The sequence below is a fragment of the Erythranthe guttata genome, chromosome 11 (assembly GCF_056151865.1).
Source record: "Erythranthe guttata isolate IM_541 chromosome 11, IM_541, whole genome shotgun sequence".
In the NCBI taxonomy this organism is placed as follows: domain Eukaryota; kingdom Viridiplantae; phylum Streptophyta; class Magnoliopsida; order Lamiales; family Phrymaceae; genus Erythranthe; species Erythranthe guttata.
This window is the reverse complement of record NC_142543.1, coordinates 5836248-5848645: the sequence shown is the minus strand read 5'-3', so window position 1 is coordinate 5848645 and position 12398 is coordinate 5836248. Positions and strand designations below refer to the sequence as shown.

The window sequence follows — 12398 nt, the reverse complement described above, 5'->3', positions numbered from 1 at the left end:
TGATTAGACAAAATAATCCACATAATTAAGTATTAGAAAGAAAAAAAATCAAAGGGAAAAAAAAAACACAAACAAACACATGACTACCTAACAGTAAAAAGAGTAAATCCAGAGAAGATTAAGTCAATGATCCAACTTCAAATTTTCAATGTCAAACATATATCGATCATGAGAAAACAATCAGATGATTGAAATATAGATTTAAACCTGCAATATTTTATTTTCATTCAATAAAATTATATATGTTCAATTTTTCTTGTTTATTAATTTCACATATAGGATTTTGTTGTTATATGTACTGTCAATTAGTATTTTGCCGTACATAATGAGACAAATACACTATAATTTTTGAATTGCATTATATCTTTGAACGTCAATAATGTTTTACCAATTATGTTCGTCAAATTCTTTGAATGTTTTCTTTCATTGTTGAATTTTGTATTCTTAAGTTTTAGAATATCTAATATATTCCAACAGAAATTTGCAGCTACAAAGTAACTTATTTTGGATGCCAAAGTCGTTAGTTAAAAAATTTTGGGCTAAGATTAGCGTCTTTGTATTAATTCCAGTCTGTGTTAATAATGGAGGCGGAATTTGAATCCATTTGCAATGGAAATCAAAAGGTTCAAACGGACAAATTCATCAAATCATCATTCAAATATGTACGAATCCACATTGCATAGTAATCTTACCAACATAAAGTATCAAGTTCGTATATGACATTAATGACAATGACGCTGATTAATCTATGTGTCAAATATGTCAGGTCTTCCTCCAATAATGAAAATATATCAGGCATTTCTTCAAATCAAATGTGTCAAATCACTCCCATGTTGAAGTTGAAAACATATGTTGCAAATATGTTTCATATTTTGCCGCGAAAAAATATTTTCATTTGCCATGTCTTCCTAACTCCAAGTTAAAAGAACTACAGGGACAAATATTTCATAACTAGAGTTACAAAGATTGCAATCCCATTGACTCAGGTTAGTTTGACCGAACATAGAAATCCAACATGCCATCTGAAAGAAACAAGACAAGAAATTGTGTCTGCAAGCATCAATTTGTCATATTTGCATAGGACCTACGAAGTATTCCTTCTGTTTTCAAGAGAGAAACTATCAAGTATTAAAACTGATGAAAAATATACGTCTTTGTTCGACAATTGCTGATTGTGCAGACATGAATATTTTCTTAGATTGGGTGTTTAGTGTAGCTGACGGTATTACTGTGATGCAAATGATGGGGTAACAGAAATTGAGAATCCTGACGATCTGCTCATACTATTATCAGACGATCATATAGCTTAAGTTCAATATCAAAGATTATAACTATTTGCGACAGAGGGCTATATTGGCGTCTACAAATGAGATTGTTGGCATGGTAAATGATTACATGTTATCTTAAATTTCGGGTGATGAAAGACTTATTTTAGTTTTGACTATCCATGTACTGCGAATGAGAGTTTCATAGTACATAATGACATGTATACACCTGAATTGTCGAATTTCATTACATCTTCAGTTCTTCCAAACCATGAATCAAAGTTGAAGATTGCTGTCCATGTTATGTTGTTGAGGAATATTATATTGGCCAGTCAAATGGATTGTGCAATGGTACAATAATGTCAATTAACCGATTATAGTATCGTGTTTCGTAGGCTCGGATTATATCGGGGTCAAATATTGGACACAAGATCTTCATTCTGAAATTTTTGTCACTCCATCACACATGACAAATTCAATCACGCTGACAGTTGTCCTTTGCTCTTTCATTTACTATGATAAAAAATAAAAGTCAGAGCAAATCACTTAAATATGTTGGCATATATCTTCAGAAGCATGTTTTCGCTCATGGACAATTATATATTGTTGGATCGAGGCTTACAATTCGAAATTGTTTGAAGTTACTTATAGTAAACAAAGAAGGAAATACTTCCAACCGTACAACAATGTTTTTGATAAACAAGTGTTTCGAAATGTCAGGTAACTAGTTATTATGTTTTTCACATTATTTATTATGTATCACTTAACTTTTGCATCATTTAACACATTTTAAATTATTTTGCAGCGTGTGAAGGTGTATTTGTTAAGATATTACCGTTAAATTATAATTTTTGATAGTAAAAAAATAATGTATTCACCAAAATTGTTTCATTTATGTCATTTCAAAGATATCTAAATCTACAACAATTTTTGTTTGTTTATATTATTCATTGTTAAGTTATTTGTTCTCTTTAAAGAATTGGTTTGATATGCTACAGAATATGTATTGTTTGGATTTTTTTTGTAAAATGAATGGTATCAGTTTTATCTCCTTCATCATTTGTCATTTTCAGATGTGAACCTAGGGTTTTTGTTTTTTCGAAAAAAAAAATCAAATGATGTTACAAATTTGGAAAATAGGGGAGGTATGATTCAACCTTAGACATCTACTATAATAGGAAATGCCTTAATTATGGTTTGTGACGTGAACTTGGATTTCAGAAAATTAAGTCATTATAATACCACCACTTTTCCTTCTTAGAAAATCAGGTCACTCTACCACATCCACAATCGATACTCTCAGCATATCTATTGTTGCATCCATGTTATATTCCGCTGCCCCATTCCGCGGCCTTTACGTTTACCTTCTCAACTCCAATACCGATGAAGATATTTGCACTAAGTTAAAAACCTTCTGTGAATATGTTACAAAGATTTGGGGAAATTTGCAAATTACTCACTCGTTAATTACTGGAGATGCTAATAGTTTGTTTAACCACAAGATAATTAAGATGTGATGATAAACAAAACACAAAGTTATTAAATAATTACCATCATTTCCTGGCCTTTAGCGAACTTGTCGATGAGTTTTTGTTGCTCCTCCTTAATCTCTGTCCTCACTCTGTTTATCCCCTGAGTTTGATCATTTGACAAGTCTAATACATTTTTTTATGACAATTCGAAATTCCAAACTAGGCTTAAAGACACCTATCCAGAGATGGGTTCTCCCAAATGAGTTAATCCATGTCGGTGCAAACACTAGAAATACGTTTTGTCGAGAAGTCTGGTATTGGTTTGAAAGTATTGTTTAAAGTGAGCCATATTTATGTCGATCAGGTTCTTGCACCATTGTCCATCTCCACTTTACGAAAGAGAGCTATATTAACGTCTACAAATAAGATTGTTTACATGGTAAATGATTACATGTTATCTTTGATTCCGGATGATGAAGGACTTAATATTAGTTTTGACAGTCCATGTACTCCCAATGAGAGTTCCGCAGTACATAATGACATATATACACCATAATTTTTTTAATTTTATTACATCTTCAATTCTTCCAAACCATGAATCAAAGTTGAAGATTGGTGCCCATGTTATGTTGTTGAGGAATATTGTACTGGCCAATCAAGTGGATTGTGCCATGGTACAATAATATCAATTACCCGATTAGAATATCGTGTTTTGCAAGTAGATATTATATCGGGCTTAAATATTGGACACAAGATCTTCATTCCAACATTTTCGTAACCATCATACAAGAGAAATTCCAATTCATTCAACACCAACAATAGCCATTTGCTCTTTCATTTGCTATGACAATAAATAAAGTCATAGCCAATCACTCAGAAATATGTTAGCATATATCTTTAGAAATATGTTTTCTCTCATTGAAAACTATATATTGTTGTTTCGAGGCTTACTATTCGAAATTGTTTGAAGATGCTTATAGTTAGCAAAGAAGGAAATACTTCCATACAACAATATTTTTGATAAACAAGTGTTCCAAAATGTCAGGTAACTATATTTTATGTTTTTCACATTATTTATTATGTATCACTTAACTTTTGCATCATTTAAGATATTTTAAATTATTTTGCCATATACATTGTTAAGATATTGTCGTTAAATAAAATTGTCGACAATAAGAACGGTAATTATTTCATCATTTTTTTTTCATTTATGTCATCTCAAGGATATCTCCACAACAATCTGTGTTTGTTTATATGGTTCGTTGTTAAGTTATTTGTTCTTTTCAATATTTTGTTGGTTTCGATGTGCTATAGTAGATGTATTGTTTCGATTTATTTGTATAACAAATGGTATCAGTTTTATCTCCTTCGTCATTTATCATTTTCTGACGTGAACCTGGGTCTTTCTTTTCTTTTCTTTTTCAAAAAATCAAATCATGTTACAGGTTTGGGAAATACGTGAGAGGCATGATTCGAACCCTAGATATCTACTCTAATAGTAAATGTTAGGCACCAACTCCTCAAATTAGGGTTGGTGATGTAAATTTAGGTTTTAGGCCATTGACTCCTTATATTATAGACACATTTTGGAAAGAACGAATTTGTTATTTCTCTAGCAGGTCCGCGGTATAACTTATTTTCATTCATACAGAGGTTTGGTTCATGTCTTGTTCAAACATTATCATACGATGTACATATGCGATTCAAAATCTTTTTTCTACAGTTACTACGGCATTACTCCTAACATTCTATTCGATGTGCCCACTTTTCATGTCATGTATTCACATTTCTTTGTTATTTATTTTTGGAAAAAATCAACCGTGCAACACAATTTGTAGGGTCAAGCAGATATTTACAATTAATTTATTCGTAACATTGGGCCCAAAACTGGAAAAAAATGAAATTTTGAGATTTAATTATGGGTTTTACGTGGCCTAAACTTAAAATTAAAATGAAATGTATAGTTTCCGGATTGAACAAACATTGGATCAGACAAAATAAACTAGACAAATGAAAAGGAACAATATGTAGACATTGAAATTTTGAGATAAATCACCAACTAATAGCCCAAATAATTGGTTATTAGTTTGTGTCTCGAATTAAGCCTATAATAAATTTGGGCTTTACAAATGTCCCGGCCCATTCTGCAAACCAGCAAATCCTAATTTGTGCTTATAAAAGAAGGCCTCTGGTGCATGAAAAAAAGACACACTCACATAGATACATATCGAGTTCGCAAGCTTAAGTCTCGAGCCTCCACCTCGAATTTCATTACATATTTGAATTCTGAGGTGTTTATATTTATTTGATTCAAGAAAAAAAAATTAATCCCTTGAATCGAATTAGGAGAGAATAATTAGGGGAATTTCTGGAGATTGTAACCCAGATTCCGTTTTAATTAATAAATTTATTTCTTCTCTATTTTTCTCGTCTCGTAATTATATAAAATTTGTAGATCCTTCAAATTTGCGGTTTACACAACCATATATAAATAATAAATATCCATTAATGGAGGCAAATAAAAAAACTAAGAAATTGGCTAAAACACTTAATAAAAATCAAAGCCAATATAGGTTATGCCATTTGAGGGATCCCATAATAGCTTTTACATTACATGTATGGGGGTATTTAGTTCTTCAAACTATATATTATGTCATGATTAGACAAACTAATCCACATAATTAAGTATTACAAAGAAAAAAGTAATTTCAAGGGGAAAAAAAGAACACAAACAAACACATGACTACCTAAAAGTAAAAGGAGTAAATTAAAATTAAAGGCGAAAAAAGGGGAAAATAAAAAAGGTTATTATAATTTAACAAGTAAGGGAGAAATATAATGAAAGAAAAAAGTTAAAAATTGGGAATGGTGGGAAGAGTAATAATTTAGGATTAGGAAGTAGATGTTCTTGCATAGTGAAGCACCATAATGTGAGGAATGGTTGAGGAGTTTGGAAGCAAAGTGATGAAATCCCTGTTTGGATTACTACTACTCCAAATGCTATCTCTTACATGCTCCAACGTCAAGAAAGATGCTACCCTTTGCCCTTTGCAAGTTATCTCAACCTGAAAATTACATTTAACCAAACGCCTCATTCGTTATTAATTTACTAAATAGTAATACTAATACTACTAATAACAACAGTAATTGTCACTGTCTTTATTTACCACAAAATACACATTACTTGCATAAAATATTTTGCGAGCTATGGCAATATGAACCAATGACATGATGTATTTTTTTTCCAATTTCCATGCGTGAGCGTGCGCACACACAAACGTACATATGTATATTAACTAATTAGTTTTATAGTATAGATCTACATAAAATCAAACATATATATGTGAGTATGTGTAACAATTATATAGGTCTATAGAGAAATTAAACTCGATAAAGTTCACCAAATGTACGTTAGCATAAAGGGCACGATCGATAAATAGTAAAGCGAATATAATAGTGAAGTCATGCTTATGTCACATTATGCTCATATTCTGCAGAAATTGTTAAATGCAAATCAAACAACTTTCTCAATCTTAAAAGTAAACTCTTTTCATTTTCACTTTTCTAATAATAATAATAATAATAATATATATTGCTAATTGAAAATAAATATATGATTGAAACCTACCCAATATTGAGGCCGCCCATCGCACGACCGAAAACTTCTATAACACTTTAATCATTTTCAAGGGGACCCACATCAGACTTTGCTCCTAAGCCTAAATCATTATACTTTAAGACTTCATTTTTTTTCTTGTTTATATATTAATCTGTTTTTACAAATTAAATAATAATAATATCTCTTCATCCATTATATTCTATAAAAATTAAAATAAAATCAAAATCAAAATTTAATTATATATATATATATATATATATATATATATATATAATTAAAATGGTGATATAGCATGTTTCATGCAAGTCCCCTTCACGTTGTTTTACATGAATGGATACACACGTAATGTACATACAAGGAATGAAGGAGATCCTAATTTAAAAACTAAAACAAAAATTTCAATTGGTTTTTCAAGAAAGTCAATATATTCTAATTTCCAAATTTTAAAATGTTTAAATTATACCTGTACTGTACATTAAAAAAATAAAGTGCCACGTATTAACGGTCTACCCCAAATAAAACCTAGCCAGCTAGGGTCGTTACTCAAGTAAGGGTTACTATATTATGATTAATTATGGGATATATATTAGCTAGTATGCAATTATTAATATATAGTTAATTAATATACGAAGAAACATTCCATTCACACAAATGAATTATACGACTTTTATATATATATTTAAATTGTGTGACGTCAATCCACGTCATACTTATGTTTGTTTCTTTCTTGTCAACAACACCAAATCATTCTGCTATGCATTATCTATCATGCATTGCTTTCCTACAACGTAAAACATGCACCCATCTCTCTCTCTCTCTCTCTCTCTCTCTCTCTCTCTCTCTCTCTCTCTCTCTCTCTCTCTCTCTCTCTCTCAAAATACACGCACACACACTATACATGTATACACGTCTCTATCTCTCTCTAAATCAAATACTATTAGTTTAAGACTCAAAAACGTATTCACAATTATCTTTAAAAAAAAAAAAAAAAAAAACAATTATCATGAAATTAATTAAGAACAAACCCCAAAATTATCTATAAAACCAGATATTTGATTAAAAAATGTATATATATAATAAAATAATAATAATTATATGATATAAACGGCCACAATATATAGTTATCTTTATGATTTGTTTTTATCCCTAGTGCACCACTTAAGACATTTGATGGCTCTGTTTAATCACAAAACATGGGAAAAGACAATTAAGGGCCTACTTGACTTCAGTTGATACCATCGCAAGCATGACGTCATCAAACCTCAAACCCCATGCACAATATATATCTCTTTTTTGAGAACCACTTATAAAATTTTCAATAATAATAATATATGATCTAAATTTTAATTACGCTAACTTTTTTCCAGTTTTTCGTGGATTAATCATTAATTTTCTTATGGAGTGATATAAATTAATAATTATGGGTTACACGTATACAATGTAAATTAATTATAAATCATTGTAGTACTAGTATATAATTTCAATATAATTGTAATTATCAATCACGTAGTATGATAACAAAGATACTAATTAACCTAATTAAGAATTTTATATTATTTTTTTATTTCACGATGCTGTGTGTGTGTGTGTGTGTGAGAGAGAGAATACTTATTATCCCCTAATAATCTTGATTTACATGCAGATTCCAAAGCGTGGTAGTATTTAATTTCCCCACCCACTTATAATCTCAATGATTGGCCACTAAGTTGCATGCCACTTACCAAAAATAAGTTTTTTCTCCCAAAAAGGAGAAATTCTTTTTTACTTTTCTTTTTCATGGTCTTCAATTATATAGCAATACCATTTTTTTTTATTTTTTTTTTTTTGTATAGCAATACTTAAGTCAGCTGGCTATGCTATAATCTATATATGCATTTGGGCAAGAGTTATTTTAATTAATTAATTAATTAATCTTAGCCCAAATTACTAAATAAAAGCAATGATATATTGATAATTAAGGGAATCAGAAAGTTGACTTAAGGAATAAAATGCATGGTATTATTTGAGAGAATGTTGAGTGTCACATATTTTAAATGGACTAAAATAATTCTATAATGAATATGTCAAATAGCATAATTTATAAATTCAAGGGGTGTAGTTTGCGATTCTCTTATGATTTGCAAGTTATTATACGAGACTGTAGATTTACTCAGTGCACATATATAGTTAGTTGCAGGTTCTTTCATTAAAAAAAAAAAAAAACAAAGAGGGGCGCGTATACTATTACCTAACGTATGTTTTGATTTTTATTTTTTCAAAGATTAAAAATAATATAAGATGTTTTATTTTTTCCCATATCCTTACTTTAAGATGGGAAAATATGATTTGCAATCAATGGAAGGTCACAGGCATCACAAAAGGGTTGACCTAATCAATTTATTATAACAATAATAGTATTAAGTTATTGAACTTTGGATTAGGAAGAAATCAATTAGAATGTTGTAAAGACTTTACGATATATATTTTATGTTTGGAATATTATTTGTGGGAGGCATGTAACTACTCTTCGACATAAATTTTTTTTTAAATTTTTTTTCCAATTATAAGGGGTAAATAAAATTTAAATTAAATTCATTAATTATATTATGGAAGTTCCATGCAACATGCAATGAATTTAAATCGTTTTCTTATTACTCATTTATATGTGAATATATATAAATATCCAGGGGATATGAATCTGGATAAAACCCTAAACCTAAAAAAATGACATATATGCAAACAATTATTTTAAAATTAACACATTTTAAGCTGCTAGCTAATGTTAAATTTGCTTACTAATTAAATCTTCTGTGTTTATTTAAATTATAACAAATCTTTGATTTTTATTTGTTTTTTTTTTTTTTTTGGTTCCTAAGGAATTTCATCTTAATTCTTAATGCATGCCCTTAACCACAAATTCTAAATCCTATGAATAGATTAATTAATCCTCTAATCAAATGATCAAACACTTTAGTTTTACTCATATTGATCTTCAAATTTACACATCTACTCACAAAAAACACACACACACACACATGTATATATATTAATATTTTTGTTTTTGTGTAGAAAGAATTGAAAAAACGGAACGGTGTTATATATACAACGGGGAGATTGTATATCGGGCTATCGTATTCTTGAAAATAAGTGAATTAGAGAAGCAAATAGTGGAGAGATTTCATTTTTTTGTTTAATTTAAAAATTGGGAGGTCATATATATATAATATAAGGTGAAATGTAGTTTTCTTGTAGGTTTGGTTACTTCAACCCTAAACCTGAAATAATATTTTCCATTGATAGATAAATAAACAACAATTAACAGCTATATGAGCAACTGACCAACCCAAATCAGGCAACAAAAACAAGACTTAGTTATAGATCATTAATTTAGTAATCTATCATTAATTAAGCTATAATACAAGAAAAACAATACTTGGTGTCATGTCTACCTAGCTAGAACTATACATCATACCTACTTGTGATGTTATCTATCTATCTATACATACATATTTATATATATATATATATATATATATATATATATATATATATATATATATATATATATATATATATATATATATATACACACACACACACAATTTTTTTTAGTTTTTTTTAATTGTTGTTTTTGTTAAAATGTGTATAGTTTAATTCTTACACCAACCCTCTTCTCTAAAATGGGATAATATTTACTACTACTGTATTTGTTTTATATATTTTGGAGCAAGAAAATGTTCGTATATATAATGCAATAAACACGAAACACGCAGATTCAGAAGGCGTAGAGAAAATCGAATACTAACTTGTCGAGCATTTAAAATTGGCATTCAAGAAAAATAATTTTAGATAGAGGAGAATAGAATGTGAAGCAATTTTGGAACGTACCTCGGATTCGTTATCCAGTCTAAGCTTGTTAACCAGGTACTTTATAACCAGTCGAATTGTCATCCCTCCATCCCTAATGAAAAAAGAATACAAAAAACGAAAAATAAGAAATTAAAGTGTGACAAATAAATAAAATGCTAATTACCTAGTTTGATTATATTATGTGAGGACAGCAAAAACAAACAAGAAGATTAAGTGGTAGAAATCTTTAATAAACAGAAGAAGGATAAGTGTATTACTTGATTCTCAAGTAGCTCTTCGTAATCTGCGGCAAAAATGGTTCTTTTTCTCTGCACCAAAAACAAAAAGAAAAAAAATTCGAAATTAATCGAGCCCGTTACACATGATGATAATGATGATGATGATGTCTTGAGAAAACCAAAGTAGGGACAGAAAACAAAAAACAAAAAACCATGAAAAAAGAGAGCAATCAAGTGCTCCATATATATACCAAGTTATTTATAATAAGCCAAGAAATTAAAATAAATTATAGGAATAATGATTAATTAATAGCCTTTATCATAAATTTCCCACATATGAAAATGCTGATTAATTAGTAACACTACTTACTGATTTTGTGACGCTTGTAGCATAAACCAAATCCCAGAATGTGGTCTCCTAGGAGGTGGAATAACTCTGAAATCCACAGCCGCCGCGGCGGCCGCCGCATCCATATCTACTCCGGCGGCATAGAGTTGAAACTGCGGCCGTGGATAATAAGTTAAAGAAGACGATGTTTGTGACGAAGAAGCTGTTCCTCCGATATTGCTAATAATCGGAACATGCCTAAACGCCGCCCAGTTCATTTCTTGATGCGGATAATAATTAGTACTGCTAATTCCGTATTGCTGCAACAAAAACGACGACGACGGCGGGCTTATAAACCCTCCGCCGCCGCCACTAGTTTCGAAATTCAAAACCGGCCGAGGGGCTCGAAACTCCGGAAACAAAGGAGGGGCAAAAGTACTCCTCATCGTTAATTGCGAACTATTATTATTATTATTACTACTACTCGGCATAAGCTCAAGTTCAACCCGACCCGATTCGTTTTTATTTTCGTTTACGTTGTTTTTTCCGTTTTGTTTCTTGATTTGGTGGCTACGGCCGCCGCCAATACCAAGCTGCAGCCACCCTTGCTCTTCTTCTTCTTCTTCTTCTTGTTCTTGTTCTTGTTCTTCATCTTCTTCATCTCTAGTAATTACTAATTCATCGTCTTTCGAACTCGATTCCGCCTTTCGATCGTCTTCCACCGCCGTACTATGATGGTCTTCCTCCGCCGCCGCCATTAATATCTGATGATCGGATAATATGTAACAACCCTCCAAGCTGTGGCTCATACCACCGCCAAAACCCTCAACGCCGCCGCCGCCGCCGCCGCCGTACACACCATAACCACCGCAAGACTGCTGATGCTGCTGCCGGTTTTCAGCCGTAAACATGGTCATCTCCACAGACAACCCAAAAAACCCCCAGAAATAAAAGATTCGATCTTGTTTATCATCAGAGAATCAGCCATATATGAATTAATAATAATGAATATTCATAAAAAGAAAAAAAGAAAGAAAATTAAATGGGGTTTCGATGGTTCTTATTACATGGTGGTACTAGGGAATCAAACAGGATATAGCAGATACCCATTGACCAGATATTAAGTATATCAATCAATATTGGATTTTTTGTATTAATTGTTTTTTGGTGTATATATATATATATATTATATATAAATATATATGGGGTTGAAAAAAATGAAAATCAGTGGACAAAAGCTAGAGAATAAAACTTACAAATCTCACTTTCCATTAATTCTCTTTGTTTGGAAGCTTGTGGGAAGGGGTAGGGGTCGGGGGTGGGGGGTGGGGGGGTGATGAAATAGTTTGAAGGGGGTGGGTGGTAGATAGATGGTGGTAAGTCAGTTACATATTATTTTATATTCATGACAATGCTACACATAATGTATGTGTTTGTGCGTGTGTATTTTATGTGTTTCTGTGTGTGTATTTAATATTTATGTACTGTTTGCTAATTATTTTTGTTATTATTATTTTTTTATTTTTTATTTTGTGATTGTTTAAGTTCTTGACTTTATTAATAAGATAGAGAAGAATACATCACGTCCCAACTTGTTTTGTTAATGAAGGTTTTTCCATGAACTAACTTTAGAGGGGAGTGCCCCAA

At 30.8% G+C, this 12398-nt stretch overlaps 1 protein-coding gene across 1 annotated transcript; it reads right to left on the bottom strand.

Annotated features, from left to right (window-relative positions):
• Positions 1–5260: 5260 nt before the first annotated feature.
• LOC105958063 (uncharacterized) lies at positions 5261–11873 on the bottom strand. The gene is made up of 4 exons (XM_012982068.2): positions 10794–11873; positions 10463–10513; positions 10224–10296; positions 5261–5802 (listed from the first exon to the last, which is right to left on the bottom strand). Exons 1-4 carry the CDS (start codon positions 11666–11668, stop codon positions 5629–5631), a joined length of 1173 nt encoding a protein of 390 aa, XP_012837522.2. The 5' UTR covers positions 11669–11873; the 3' UTR covers positions 5261–5628.
• Between the last annotated feature and the right edge of the window lie 525 nt (positions 11874–12398).